Here is a 16308-nt window from a genome sequence, read left to right on the forward strand (position 1 = left end):
AAGTAAAAACTCACAATAGAGTGAGATCGAATCCCACAGGGATTGATTGGTCAAGCAACTTTAGTTAGAAGAGTATGCTAGTTGAGCAAAACAGAGTGTAGTTTGAAAATTGCAGAAAATTAAATGACGGAAAAGTAAATAGCAGAAATTAAAGTGCAGAATCTTAAATGGGGATTTGGGGTAATGAGCATGAAAATAAATGACAGAAAATAAAGAGAATGGGTAAGATCAGAAATGGGGAATTCATTGGGCTCAGGAGATGTATTCTCCGAATCAAGTTCATTTTCATCTCTTCCTCAATCAATGCATCTATTGATCTCCTTGGCAATCTTAGGTGATTAGATTCCAATTCTTTGGTAATCCAATCTCTCTAAACTTGAACAATTGCCCAATTCCTTGATTTAATTGCTCATGGGAAGAGATGAAGTATGGTCACTGATTATACCACATGTATTTCCAAATCAAAATGTTGGGAGGATTACATGTCAATATATCCGCCCAGACCCCAATTTGGTCCAACATGAGAAAGCATTTCTAGCATGATCTCCTCGTCCCTTTTCCAAGGCTCAGAGGAGATCCAATTATGAAGAGTTTCTTTTCCAAGACAACTAACCAATTGAATTAAGATCGAAAGCTTCCTAGTAAATAAAAAGAGAAGAAAGAATAAGAGAATGAAAACTATAATTGATCCATCAAATTACAACAGAGCTCCCTAACCCAATGAAAGGGGTTTAGTTGTTCATAGCTCTAGAAATGAAAAATGGCAGAAAATAATACATCCAAGCTAAAAGTGCAGAAAAGTAAATATACAGAAAGTAGTTCTCCAAAGTGTCAAGCTTCTCTATAGTTCAAAACTACTCCTATATATACTACTCCTCTTGATCCTCTAGTGAGTTCTTCAAGTCTTGGATGTGGGCTTTGGATCTTGAGTTGAAGCAGTTCCAATCTTTAGTGGGCCCAGCTTGCAGAGAAGTATGAATTAGGCATGGGCGTTAGTGAAGTTAACGTTAAGCGACATTGTGGGTTCGAGAACGTTAATGGCAATCACACTTTTCACTAACGTTCCAACCCCATATAGCCTACGTTAACTCCAACGTTAGTGGCACTAACGTGACCACTAACGTTGCCTTGTAAATCTTCGCTAGCATTATTGGGACTCACCTTTCCCAATAACTTTGGCTTATAACCCTTCGCAAGCGTTATTGGGACTCACCTTCCCATTAACGTTGCCTTATGCCCTTTGTCCCTACGTTAGAGTTCACATTAGTATAACTAACGTGGCTCTTAACGTGGCTATGCCTCTCCTTCGAGAGTGTTAGTGACACTTACCTTTGTCACTAATGCTCAAAGTGCCCCTACTCTCCACGTTAGGGCTCACGTTAACTAAGTTAACGTGGCCACTAACGTGGTAGTAATGCCATCTTCCAACGTTTGTGACAAAGGTGAGTGTCACTAACATTGGCTCATCAATCTCAGCTCTATGTTAACTTTCACGTTAGTGGTCTTAACGTGACCACTAACGTGGGCAATGCTAGTTGATCCAACGTTAGTGACAAAGGTGAGTGTCACTAACGTTGGCATTGTTCCTCTCTTCCACGTTAGAGTTCACGTTAACTAAGTTAATGTGACTCTTAACGTGGCTCATTGCCAAATCTTGGAATGTTAGTGGTGTTCACGTTTACCACTAACGTTGGAGCTTTCTTTTGCCTCCACGTTAACTACCACATTAACGTGGGCTTATGATGGCTTCATGGGCGTTATTGGTGATCACTTTTTTCCTTAACGTTGCAAGCTATTTACCATTCCACGTTAGTGATCACGTTAACTAGATTAATGTGAGTACTAACTTGGTTCTTCCTTGCTTCCTTTGTCCTGAAATCAAGCAAATAAAGTGCATCAAAGCTCTAGCCAAAGTCATGAGATTATGCATCATCAATTTATCATTCAATTCTAGCAAAATCCTCATGAAATCATGTGAAATTCACAATAGTTGCTTGAATCAAGGTGTAAGTGTATTTTCATCCAAAACTTACCTTATTCACTAAGAAAATGCATGAAACTACCTTAAAACAGTAAAGAAAAGGTCAATGAAACTGGCCTAGATGCCCTGGCATCACAGGGTTCCCGACCTATTCAACAAAAATGTCAAAAACTTAGACCGAAAAGGACACGGGTCGTGGAGGAACAAGTGCAAGCCCTATTAGAAGCCAGATTCATAAGTGAGGTAAATTACCCACTTTGGCTAGTGAATGTGGTCCTACTGAAGAAACAGAATGGAAAGTGGAGGATGTGTGTAGATTACACCGACCTCAACAAATCTTGTCCTAAGGATCCCTATCCCCTTCCAAGTATCGACGCTCTGGTCAATTCAGCCTCAGGTTATCAGTACCTATCCTTCATGGATGCTTACTCGGGATATAACCAAATCATGATGTACAAACCGAACCAAGAGAAGACTTCATTCATCACTCCAAAGGCTAACTTTTGTTACGTAGTTGTTCCGAGGGTTACCTAAAACTGTAGGTCAATCTCAGACGAGATCTTCTGTACTGGTCGGAGCTGTTATGTTTGACTTGATGACAGAGGCTTGAGCCGTCGTGTCTGACTGGTTGGACTTGGTGATGGTGCTGATCCTTCGTCACCGGAGGGTGGTGGTACCTGTAAGGGACTCCGATGCTTAAGTTAGCAAGGGTATTAAGCAGATTTTTAGTAGAATCAGAGTATAAGTTATACCTGGGTGCTCCAATGTATTTATAATGATGCGGAGTGACCTTTCTGGAGATAAGATGTTTATCTTATCTTATCTTATCTTATCTTCAGGTGAAGTCATCTTATCTTTTAAGGGTACCGCCCTTATCTCTATAGGCTTGGGCTGCTTTATGATTTTGGGTCGTATTCCTCTGGTGGGCCTTTTTCTAGGTTTTTCCTGGCGATTTGGCCGACCTCTTGAAGAAGAGGTCAGATAGTCCTGACCTGAAGAGGTCCGTCGACTTGTCGTAAACATCCTGGGTTGAACAGCTCGACCTAGGGTATGAATAGTATCCCTGCTCGAGCTCGGTCTTTCTTCTGAAGTCTAATTTTTTATTTCTTTTGGGGAAGCCGAACTCGAGCATTTTTGTTGGGTCTGTTTGTGGAACTTTCTTTAAGTAGCTTTAAATGTGTAACGTTTCCTCTTATAGCGCGCGTTTTACATTTTCTTGGGAACGTGCGAGGGTTTTAAAAACCCATTAACTCCTCCCTTTGCCGTTTCCTTTTCTTACTTTGAAATCTTTTCAAAAAACCTTTTGCTTCCATTTCTTTTCTCCTTGCTTATTGCAATCTCTCTTCCACTCGCCGTAACTCCCTCTTTCTTTATTTTTCTGTCTTTGCCTGAGCCTTTTTCGTGCTTCTCTTCATGGCATCATTGGTGGTTTACTAGAGCTTCCTCCGTTTACAAGGCAATTTCTGGATTTTCTCCCCTTCGTTTCTCGCTTCTCCAGCACTTTCTTTCAGGTTGGTTCTTCTTTCTGTTTCTTTTACTTCTTTCTCATTCTTTCCTTGTGCTTGCATTGTTTTATTCTGGGTAATGTTTCAGTTTTACTTGAGTTTGTGTTAGAAATCTTGAACCTTTTTGTATTACTATGCTTGGTTATCACTGCGATGCATGTTTTTTGGTTTTCTTTCAACCTTATGTATGTTCTTGGGTGGATTTTCTGGTAGTTTGGTGCTTTTAGGGCTTCGCATGTTGTCACAGCTTTCTGATCGTATTTTTAATTTTCTGAGGTTTTCTGAACTGCCGTTTTGAAAAAGGTTGTTCCTTTGATGACTTTCGCCCTGTTGATAGTTTTGCTGATAGATTTTGCAAGAGACGACGATTTTCTGATGAGTTTGCTTTGATTTTCATCTTTTTCTTCTCGGGATGTTGCTTGTTGGAAAAGGGTTATTTTCTTTGCTGAGAGTTTTATTGGGATGTTAGCCTTGTCAATTTTTTCTGAGCCCTTACTCTGTCACTACCTCCAAAGGATGCCCCTAGAGCTTGGTGTGCGTCTTGGGGTTTTCCTTTTACTATTTGTATGCTCGAAGTCATGTTGTCCGAGATGTTTTCATGTCGCTCAAGCTGTTTTGGTTAGTAATCCATTTTCTTTTTCTTGCTGTAGGACTAGTTGGCCATGTCTTCTCGCAAAAATATTGTTGAGACGTCTTCCAAGATTCCTGAAGGTATGTCCGACTGGATGGACTCCCTCGTGTTGATGTGTGTCTTTGTGGTAGATGCTGAGTTCTGTGCAGAGCTGAGAAAACATCATAGGGTTTGTAGTAATCGTACCCAGGAGAAAGATTATGCGCTTGTAGCACCTGATTCTGATGAGATGGTTTGTTTCCCGACCTTGGTTCAGGGGGAACGTCCCTTCTTTTATACCTATGACTATTTTTTCAGCCAGCTATACATTACTTTCCCTTTTACTTCTTTTGAGACTGACTTGTTGTGGTCGTGTAATGTTGCTCCATCCCAACTCCATCCGAACTCTTGGGGTTTTATCAAGATCTTTCAGCTGCTCTACCAAGAATTAGATGTCACACCTTCTCAAACTCTCTTTCTATATCTCTTTATTCTGACCAAGCCTGGGACTACCAAAAAGAAAGCTTTTTGGGTTTCTTTCAAGTCTGCCCAAGGGCACAAAGTCTTTTCCATGTATGATGAGTCCTTTAGGAACTTTAAGAACTACTTTTTCAAAGTTTGAGCTGTTGAGGGAGCTCGACCTTTTTTCTTAGAGGCGAATGGTGAACCCGTCTTCCCTTTGTGTTGGCAAAAGAATGTTGTAGTGTCTCGATACTCATGGGAGATGCTTGATGAGGTCGAGCAGGACCTTGTAACTGTGTTGGAGGATATTCGGGGGGAACCTCCCCATCTTGACACAAAGAGATTTTTGGGAGACCATTCTCTTGTCCGAGCCGAACTGGGTAGTGACCGACTTCTTTTGTTATGTTTTGTTTGTTTTTACTTCTTTTCCTCCAGTTTTGTAACTTGTTTTGAAATATTTTTTCAGAGATGGCCAAGATCAATGATTCCATGAAAGCCTTTAAAAAGGCGAGGAAGGCTACTACTGCGCAGAATATTTCGGCTAAGGCTGCAGGGGAGGGATCTTCTCAAGTTCCTCCTAAGAGACCGATCTCGAGTTCTACTGGGCCGAGGAGGGTGATCCCAATACCTCAGGTCCATTTAGTTAATCCTCCCCAGACCTCTGCTGCTACTTCTTCTTTTGTTTGGGCCTTTGTCAGGTCTTTTTATGTGGATTACTGTATAACTTATTGTAGTTTGTGGGAGGCCGACTTCATCATGTCGGTCCCTCCTAAGTTATTTTTAGTAATCCATTTTCTTTGGACCTGGGTCAGGTCTCTTTTATGGATTACTTTTTATAACTTTTTTGTGGGAGGCCGACTTCATCATGTCGGTCCCTTCTAAGTTATTTTTAGTAATCCATTTTCTTTGGACCTGGGTCAGGTCTCTTCATCATGTCGGTCCCTTCTAAGTTATTTTTAGTAATCCATTTTCTTTGGACCTGGGTCAGGTCTCTTTTATGGATTACTTTTTATAACTTTTTTGTGGAAGGCCGACTTAGTCATGTCGGTCCCTTCTAAGTTATTTTTAGTAATCCATTTTCTTTGGACCTGGGTCAGGTCTCTTTTATGGATTACTTTTTATAACTTTTTAGTGGGAAGCCGACTTAGTCATGTCGGTCCCTTCTAAGTTATTTTTAGTAATCCTCTTTTTTTAGGGCTGGCCAGGCCTCTTTCCGGGGATTTACTTTTTATAACTTTGGTTATTTGTGATCGACTGGTCCGACTTCTTCATGTCGGTCCATCTTTTAAGTTATTTTTTACCAACCCATTTTTATTAAGACCTCGTCAGGTCCTTTCCTATGGGTCACTTTCAATAACTTCTTGCATTTAATCTATTTTGTTGCTTTTCATCTTTACCGATTTTGTAGAAATTGGGTTTGATCCTCGCTTGGTTTCCTTTTGATGAATTTGGTTTTCTTTTTGTTGGTCTTTATCAAGATCGGGCAGTGAATTTAGTTTTCACTTTTGCCCATCTGTAGCTTTATAATCGGGCGATGAAATTTTGCATTTTTAGATTAATGCGTCTTGATAAAGGATTTGTAGAAAATCTGAAAAAACTTTATTCGAAAAGAAAATATGTAAATATATACATGTGGGAGTTCTAGCTCTATATGTTAGGTATTTCATGGATCTTGGCTTGGTGCCTCGTTAAAAACCCTTTTTAAGGAAAAAGAGTGCACCTCATCCTAAGATCCTTTTCTATCTCCTAACTGTAGTACCTTTTTAAGTTGCATGCATGCCATGACCTTGGGAGCTCTCGCCCTTCGAGTTCGGATAGCTTGTAGTAGCCTTTTTCGAGTATTTCTATGACTCGGTAGGGTCCCTTCCAGTTTGCTGCCAGCTTTCCTTCTCCAGGTCGAGTTGTTCTGATGTCATTCCAGATTAAGACGAGGTCGTTTTCAGCAAAACCTCACGGCACTACCTTTTGATTGTATCTTGAAGCCATTCGATGTTTTACTGCTTCTTCCCTGATCCGAGCTCTTTCTCGGATTTTTGGAAGTAGGTCAAGTTCTTCCCTTTGAAGTTGGGGGTTGGCCTCTTCACTGTAGTGGATCACTCTGGGTAATCCTTCTTCGACCTCCACTGGGATCATTGCCTCCATTCCGTAAGCTAATCAGAAAGGTGATTCATTTGTGGTGGAGTATGGAGTTGTCCGATATGCCCATAGGACTTGCGGGAGCTCTTCAGCCCAGGCTCCCTTTGCATCTTGTAATCTCCGTTTTAACCCGGCTAATATGACTTTGTTAATAGCTATTGCTTGTCCATTGGCCTGGGGGTGTTCTATGGATGTGAATTGGTGTTTTATGTTCAGATTGGCTACCAATTTTCTTAAGCCTGCATTTGTAAATTGAGTGCCATTGTCTGTGGTGATGGAGTATGGAACCCTAAACCTTGTGACAATGTTTCTATATAGGAATTTTCGACTTCTTTGAGCAGTGGCGTTAGCTAGGGGTTCCACCTCAATCCATTTTGTAAAATAGTCTACCCCCACGATGAGGAATTTGACTTGTCTGGATCCTTGAGGAAAGGGACCGAGAAGGTCGAGTCCCCATTTTGCGAATGGCAAGGGTGAGGTTACGCTGATAAGTTCCTCTGGTGGGGCGATGTGAAAGTTGGCATGTTTCTGACATGGTAGACATGTCTTTACGAATTCTGTTGCTTCTTTTTGTAGAGTCGGCTAATAGAATCCGGCCTGGAGTACTTTTTTGGTAAGAGCATGTGCTCCGAAGTGGTTACCACAGATGCCACTATGTACTTTTTCTAAAACTTCCTTTGTGTTGGAAGTCGGCACATATTTTAACAGTGGTGTTAAAATCCCTCTCTTGTATAGAGTATTGTTTATGATGGTGTAGTATTGTGCCTCCCGTTTTAACCTCTTTGCCTCCTTCTCATCTGTAGGGAGAGTTTCTGTTTTGAGGTAGTTAATTATGGGAGTCATCCATCCTTGATCCAGACCTGTTATGGCTAGGACCTTTTCTTTTTCTGAGATTGACGGGTTCTACAATATTTCCTGGATGAGGCTTCTATTGTTGCCCCCTGGTTTGGTGCTGGCTAGTTTTGAGAATGCATCAGCTCGAGCATTCTGTTCCCATGTATGTGGCAGACCTCATATTCCCCAATTTGTCCGAGCTGTTCCCTGGTTTTGTCCAAGTACTTTTTTATGGTGGGATCCTTGGCTTGGTAGTTCTCTATTATTTGTGAGGTGACTGCCTGTGAGTCGCTGAAGATGATAAGCTTTTGAGCTCCAACCTCCTTAGCCAGCTTCAAACCAGCTAGTAGTGCCTCATATTCAGCCTGGTTGTTTGAAGTAGGGAACCCGAATTTGAGTGAAAGTTCGATTTGCGTTCCCTGATCGCTCTCTATTATCACGCCTGCGCCACTTCCAGTTTTGTTTGAGGAACCGTCTACGTAGAAATTTCATTTTGTAGGGATTTCTGGGGTGTCTGTAAACTCTGCAATGAAGTCGGCCAGATACTATGATTTGATGGCTATCCGAGCTTCATACTGAAGGTCGAATTCAGACAACTCAATTGCCCATTGCAAGATTCTTCCTGCTAAGTCTGTTTTCTATAAAATGCTTTTTATGGGCTGGTTGGTCCGAATCCTGATGGTGTGAGCTTGGAAATATGGGCGAAGTCATCGAGATGTTAGTATGACAGTATAGGAAAATTTTTCTATTTTTTGATAGTTCAGTTCAGACCTTTGTTGTGCTTTGCTGATGAAGTATATAGGTTGTTGTCCACTGTCATCTTCTCGGATCAGTGCCGAAGCTACTGCCCGATTTCCTACCGCGAGGTACAATACAAGCAGTTCTCCTTCCCGTGGCCGGGTTAGAATAGGTGGTTGTCCTAGGAATCTTTTGAAATCCTGGAAGGCTTGCTCGCACTCCGCCGTCTATTCAAACATCTTTCCCCTCCGTAGGGTGGCGTAGAAGGGGAGGGATCTTATTGCTGATCCCGCTAGGAATCTGGACAAGGCCGCCAATCTTCCATTGAGTTGTTGTACCTCTTTAACACATGTCAGACTCTTCATGTCGAGTATAGCTTGGCATTTATCTGGGTTTACCTCAATTCCTCTTTGTGTGAGGATAAAACCCAAGAACTTGCCAGCCTCTACTACGAAGGTGCACTTTGCAAGATTAAGTCGCATGCCATGCTTTCTTATGCTATTGAATACTTGGGCGAGGTCAGACAGTAGCGACTCCTCGCTTTATGCTTTTACTAACATGTCGTCTACATATACCTCTATTAGTTTTCCGATGTGTTCTGCGAAGACTTTGTTCATTAACCTTTGGTAGGTAGCTTCTGCATTTTTGAGTCCGAAGGGCATGACGATGTAACAGTAGTTTGCTTTGGGAGTTAAAAATGAAGTTTTTTCTTGATCAGGCGGATACATTGGGATTTGATTGTATCCTGAATAAGCGTCCATAAATGAGAGGTACTTGTAACCGGAGGAGGCGTCCACCAGAGCGTCGATATTTGGGAGAGGATAGGGATCTTTTGGGTAGGCTTTGTTGAAATCAGTGTAGTCGGTGCACATCCGCCACTTCCCATTTGATTTTTTCACTAAGACCACGTTAGCTAGCCATAACGGGTATTTGACCTCCCTGATGAATCCTGCCTCCAGTAGGGCTTGTACCTATTCTTTGACGGCTTGGGATCTTTCTGGTCCGAGCTTTCTACGCCTTTGCTGTACTCGCCGAGACCCTGGATATACTGCCAGTTTGTGGCACATTAGCTTGGGGTTTATGCCCGACATGTCTACGGTTCTCCATGCGAAGAGATCGACATTATCCTTTAAGAACTGTATGAGTGACTTTTTTATATCTTCTTTAAGGATTGCACCAACGTTGGTGGTTTTGTCCGGGACATCTCTAATCTGGACTTTTTCTATCTCACCTTCTGGTCTTGGACGGAATTTTTCTCGGCCTCAAACTCCTCTGAGTTTGATGGTGTGGATTTCTTCTCCTTTGCCTCTGAGGTTTAGACTTTCGTTGTAACAGCGGCGGACCGTCTTCTGGTCTCCTTTTATCGTAGCGATCCCTTCTACAGTTGGGAACTTCATGCATAGGTGTGGAGTTGAGACTACTGCTCCGAGCTGGTTTAGAGTTGTCCGACCTATTAAGGCATTGTAGGCTGAGTTCACGTCGACCACTATGTGGTCTATGTTGAGGGTCCTAGACCGGTTCCCTTTTCCAAAGGTTGTGTGTAGCGAGATGTAACCAAGTGGTTGGATTGGGGTGTCTTTGAGTCCAAATAAGCTGTCCGGATATGCTCTGAGCTCTTTTTCTTCTAAGCCGAGTTTGTCGAAGGCTGTCTTGAATAAAATGTCGGCCGAGCTTCCTTGGTCCACCAGTGTTCGGTGTAAATTAGCATTGGCCAACATGATAGTGATGACCATAGGATCGTCATGTCCCGAGATGACGCCAACTGCGTCCTCTTTAGTAAAGGTGATAGTAGGGAGGTCGGGTGCCTCTTCTCCTCCCCCGACGTGGTATACTTCTTTGAGGTGTCTTTTACGTGAAGATTTGGAGATTTCTCCTCCTGCACATCCCCCATGTATCATGTGAACATGCCTCTCCGGGGTACAAGGTGGTCGTTCTGAGCGGCTAACCTCTTCATCTCTTCTTCTCTTTCTGGGCTCATTTGTCTTACTGGCTAGGTACCGATCTAGTCTCCCATCCCTTACTAATTTTTCTATGACATTCTTCAAGTCGAAGCACTCATTGGTGAGATGTCTATAGATCCGATGGTATTCGCAATATTCCGTCCGATTTCCTCCTCCCTTTTTGCTTTTAAGTGGACGGGGTGGTGGAATCTTCTCTGTGTGGCATACTTCTCTGTAAACTTCCACAAGAGACACCTGGAGAGGGTTGTAATTGTGGTATTTCTTAATCTTCTCTCCATGCGAATCATCTTTTTTCTTGGAATCTTTGTCTTTATCTCGGGAGGAGTTGGAGAATCCGGATTTTGGGGTTTCTCCTAGTCGAGAGTTTTCCTCCATGTTAATGTATTTTTCTGCTCGTTCTTGTACTTCATTCAGAGATGTGGGATGTTTTTTGATATGTATTGACTAAAAGGTCCCTCTCGTATGCCATTGATGAGATCCATAATGGCTGCTTCGGTTGGCAGACTCTGAATGTCCAGACATGCTTTGTTGAATCTTTCCATGTAGCTACAAAGACTTTTCCGATCTCCTTGCCTGATCCCTAGTAGACTTAGGGCATGTTTAGTTTTGTCCTTCTGGATGGAAAATCTGGCTAGAAACTTTTTGGCTAAGTCATCAAAGCTTGAGAGTACCTGGGGCGCAGATTGTCGAACTACTAAATTGCTGCCTTTATTAAGGTGGTCGGGAAACCTTTGCACCGAGTTACGTCTGAGGCATTGGTGAGATACATTCTACTTCAGAAGTTGCTGAGATGATGGCTGGGGTCTAATGTGCCATCATATAAAGTCATATCGGGAGGTTTGAAGCTTTTTGGGATTTTGGCCTTCATGATCTCTTTAGTGAATAGGTCTTGGTCCTTGCGGGAATTATCCTCGTGACTGGATCGAGTAATTCTAGTTTTGATATCAGCTTCGAGCTTTTGGAGCTTGTCTTCTAATTCGCGGTGTCGCCTAACTTCCCTTCGTAGGTCTTTCTCGGCTTCCCGCTAATATTCGACCTCTTTTTTGAGTTATTTTAGGCGATCTTGAAGTGCTTCCATGGGTCCCGTGCTTGGGGAGTCCTTGTCTTTGTTAGGTTGAGAAGTATCGTCTAGCGTAACCTCCACGTTCTTATGTGGTGTTCTGTTCTCCACATCAGAGTTGTATTCGTCGTTCAGGTTGTCTGCCATGATGGTGGGATGACTTCCAGGTCCCCGACAACGGCGCCAATGTTCCGAGGGTTATCTGAAACTGTAGGTCGATCTCAGACGAGATCTTCTGTACTGGTTGGAGCTGTTGTGTCTGACTTGATGACGGAGGTTGGAGCCGTCGTGTTCGACTAGTTGGACTTAGTGATGGTGCTGATCCTTTGTCACCGGAGGGTGGTGGTACCTACAAGGGACTCCGATGCTTAAGTTAGCAAGGGTATTAAGCAGGTTTTTAGTAGAATCAGAGTATGAGTTATACTTGGGTGTATACTCCAATGTATTTATAATGATGAGGAGTGACCTTTCTGGAGATAAGATAGTTATCTTATCTTATCTTCAGGTGAAGTCATCTTATCTTTTAAGGGTACCGCCCTTATCTCTATAGGCTTGGGTTGCCTTAGGATTTTGGGACGTACCTCTGTTGGGCCCTTTTCTGGGCTTTTCCTGGCGATTTGGCCGACCTCTTGAAGAAGAGGTCGGATAGTCCTGACCTGAAGAGGTCCGTCGACTTGTCGTAAACATCCCGGGTCGAACAGCTCGACCTAGGGTATGAACAGTAGTAATGTCTTTTGGATTAAAATGTCGGCGCTACGTACTAGTGACTAATGAACAAAGTATTTTTCCCTCACACAGGGAAACTTATGGAAGTGTATGTGGATGATATGCATGTTAAAACCAACGGTGACGCAGCACTCTTGTCCGATCTCTCTGAGATATTCTCTACAATAAGAAAGCATAGGATGAGGCTAAACTCCTCAAAATGCATATTTTCAATAGAGGCGGGAAAATTCTTACGCTTAATTCTAACTCAAAGAGGAACAGAAGTAAACCCAGACAAGTGCAGAGCCGTACTAGACATAAAGAGCCCAACTTGAATCAAAGAAGTTCAATAACTAAATGGAAGGTTGGCAGCTCTATCCAGATTCCAAGCAGAATCAGCATTGAAATCACTACCCCTATACTGAATTCTCAAAAAGGTGAAGCAATTTGAATGGACCCGGGAATGTGAGCAAGTCTTTCAAGACTACAAGGCCTTTCTGCGTCAACCCCCTATACTTACGCGACCCATATCAAGAGAATAGCTCATTCTCTACCTGGCAGTAGCGAGCTGAGTTATAGCTTCGGCCTTGATCATAGAAGATGAGAATGGACAGTAACCTGTCTACTTCGTCAGCAAAGCATTACAAGGAGTAGAACTAAACTATCAAAAGATAGAAAAGTTTGCATATGCTTTTGTCCTCACTTCTCAAAGACTCTAACCTTATTTCCAGACTCACACTATAAAGGTCCGTACCAACCAACCAATGAAACACATTTTGCAAAAGACAGACATAGCAGGAAGGATGTTGTAATGGGCTATAGAATTATCCGAGTTTGATTTAAGATATGAAGCTCGGACAGCAATTAAATCTTAGTATCTCGCCAACTTCGTAGCTGAATACACTGAAAGTTGAGGAAGCGCAACAGCATGGAGCTTATACTTAGACGGGTCGTCCAATAAAACCGGCAGTGAAATAGGCGTTATCTTAGAAAGTGAGCAAGGAACTCGATAGAACTCTCGTTAAGGTTCGAGTTTCCTGCTTCCAATAACCAAACAGAGTATGAAGCCTTACTTGCTAGCTTCAAATTAAATGTACCTATCAAGTCAAGGACCCCAACATGAAGAAATACTTAGATGAAGCACGAGAACAGCTAGCACAGTTATTAGAAAGGAGAGGTCCAACATATACCTCAAGAATCAAACGCCCAAGCTGATGCACTCTCCAAATTAGCCAGCACCAAGCCAGGGGACAACAATAGAAGCCTCATCCAGGAGACTCTTCATGCACCATCAATATCAAAGGGAGATGACATCTCGGATGTGATGACTATATCTAACCAAAATTTAGGATGGATGACCCCTATAGTCAACTATCTTTAATTTGATGTCCTCCCTAAGGACGAAAAAAGAGGCTCAAATACTTATAAGGGAGGCACAAAATTATACATTGGTCCACAATGTCCTATATAAAAGAGGCATATCAACACCTCGATTAAAGTGCGTCCCCACCTCTAACACAAAGGAGGTCTTGGAGGAAGTACACAATGGCATATGTGGGAATCACCTAGGAGCTCAATCACTATCCAAAAAGGTGATCTGGGCCGGCTTCTTCTGGCCGACCTTACAAAGAGAAGCGACCTAGTTTATTAAAAAGTGCCCGCCTTGTCAGAAGCATACCAATTTTCAGGTGGCACCTTCTGAAGAGCTTATTAGTGTAACCTCCCCCTGGCCGTTTGCAAAATAGGGACCCAATCTTCTCGAACCATTTCTCCAAGCTCCACGACAAGTCAAATACCTCGTAGTGGCGATTGACTACTTCTCTAAGTGGATTGAGGTGGAACCACTAGCAACCATCACTGTCCAGAGAAGTCGGAAGTTCCTCTATAAGAACATTGTCACAAGGTTTGGGATTTCCCACTCCATTACCACGGACAATGGAACTCAATTCACCGATGACGGAGGAAAAATGTCGGTAAAGATTTTTACAAAAATATCACGTTGCAAGTATAGTTCTAAACTGATAATTAAACCTCAATCAACGTTTAGATTGTTTGTCACTTAAGCAAACCCAATAAAATTAACCGAAGTATTTAAACCTCGGGTCGTCTCTCAAGGAATCGCAAGAAAGTGTACTTACTATTGGTTATGGGAAAACGTTTTTGGGGTTTCTGAATTAAGAGACAAGAAAGTAAAAATGGCAAGAAAATAAAGTAATAACTACGAAAGCTCTTAGCAAGGAAAGAGAATTAGAAGTCCTATCCTTATTATCATCGTTAATTGTGATGGTAAATGTAAATTGCCTTCACTTAGTTAACCTCTAATCAATGAAAGAAAGTCAAGTGCATACAATCAACTTGAGTTCACAAGTCCTAGTCAACTCATAGTGAGAGACTAGATTTAGTGAAGTTTAAGCTAACCGTCAATCTTCAATTACCAATTAACAAAATATTTTTGACACTCAAGAGTCTCTAATTAATCAATCCAAGTCAAGAACATAAAAATCTAAATTAAAATCCACCCAAGCATTTTATCAAACAATTGGAAGGCATAAAATAAAAGTATAGAAAAGTAATAAGAGAATGTAAAATCTAAGACTAACAATTGCAAGGAATCACTAAAAACAAAAGAAGAAGAAGCAATAAACATAAAATACCTCAAATTGCATTAAAAGAAAATGGAATCTAACAAGAAGAGTTCATAAACTAAATGGGCAAAATAAAGGAATCAATAAGAGAAGTAGATAACTAAAGTTCTAGAACAAATAAAAGTAAGAGAAAGCTAAATTAAAATAAGACTGAAATTTAAACCTAAGAGAAATTGAAAGAAGAAACCCTAAAACTTAGAGAGAGGAGAGAGCCTCTCTCTCTGGAATTCTACATATAAAACGTAAACTGTGTGAATAAATGAAAAATGAATCATGAATCACCCATGTGTCCCACTCTGTAGCCTCCGATCTTCACTTTCGGGCCTGAAACTGGGTCAAAAGCAGCCCATAAATCGCCCCCAGTGATTTCTGTTAATTGTAGTATGTGACACTCTTCACGCGTATGCGTCAACCATGCGTACACGTTGCTGGACTTTTCACTAGCCACGCGTAGGCGTCAGCTACACGTGTGCATCATTTGTCTGCTGCACCAGTCACGAGTATGCGTCATCCATGCGTGCGCGTCGCTACCAGATTCTGAAATCCTTAATTTCTTGTGTTCTTTCCACTTTTGCATGCTTCTTTTAAATCCTCTAAACCATTCCTGCCCTATAAACCCTGAAAATACTTAACAAATATATCACGGCATCGAATGGTAATAATAAATGATTAAAATTAGCAAATTTAAGGCTAAAGAAGCATGTTTTCAATCATAGCACAAAATTAGGAAGGAAACTTAAAAACATGCAATTTATATGGATAAGTCATAAGTGTGAGAATAGTTGATAAAATCTACTCAATTCAATACAAAATAAACCGTAAAATAGTGGTTTATCAACCGACTCGACCTTCAGGAATTTGGTGGCCGATCTTAAAATAAAACATCAATTCACATCGATAGAACACCCTCAGGCTAATAGACAAGCTGAAACTGCAAATAAAGTCATATTAACCGGGTTGAAGTACCGATTACAAGACACAAAGGGAGCATGGGCTAACGAGCTCCTTCAAGTCTTATGGGCATATCAGACAACCCCTCATTTCACCATCAGGGAATCACCTTTCCGACTTGCTTACGGAATGGAAGCTATAATCCCCATAGAAATTGCTGAAGAATCACCTAGGGTTGTATTCTATAATGAAGGAGCCAATATCCAAGTGCAAAAGGATGAGTTTGACCTCCTCCCAAAAGTTTGAGAGAAAGCTCAGATCAAGAAAGAAGCGCTAAAGTAGAGAATGGCCCTAAGGTACAATCAGAAGGTTATCAAAAGAAACTTTGCCACAAACGACCTCATACTGATCCGAAATGACATCGGAGTTTAGAAGTCAGGCGAAGAGAAGCTAGCTGCAAATTGGAAAGGACCCTACAAGATTGTCGAAGTTTAAGGAAAAGGCTACTACAAAGTGTCTGACCTACAAGGAGGGAGCTTCCGAGGTCGTGGCATGCATGTAATATGAAGAAATACTATAGTTAGATAGCGTGCCTTGTTTTCTGGTGTACTCTTTTTCCCAACCTTAAGATATTTTTCCTTAAAAAATAGTTTTTTTTCGAAGGGGGTTTCAACGAGGCACCACAGCAAGGGCTAAGGATAGTAAAAAACCCTTAGTAGAAAATTTATGAAAAGGAATTCTTCGTTTATTAACACAATTCCATTTCTTCTTCAAAAGTTT

At 41.7% G+C, this 16308-nt stretch overlaps 1 protein-coding gene across 1 annotated transcript; it reads left to right on the plus strand.

The window, feature by feature from the left end:
• The first annotated feature begins 4199 nt into the window (after positions 1-4199).
• Positions 4200-15834, plus strand: LOC112779658 (uncharacterized). The gene is made up of 2 exons (XM_025823997.1): positions 4200-4349; positions 15550-15834. Exons 1-2 carry the CDS (start codon positions 4200-4202, stop codon positions 15832-15834), a joined length of 435 nt encoding a protein of 144 aa, XP_025679782.1.
• Positions 15835-16308: the final 474 nt, after the last annotated feature.

The sequence above is a fragment of the Arachis hypogaea genome, chromosome 3 (assembly GCF_003086295.3).
Source record: "Arachis hypogaea cultivar Tifrunner chromosome 3, arahy.Tifrunner.gnm2.J5K5, whole genome shotgun sequence".
Classification (NCBI taxonomy): domain Eukaryota; kingdom Viridiplantae; phylum Streptophyta; class Magnoliopsida; order Fabales; family Fabaceae; genus Arachis; species Arachis hypogaea.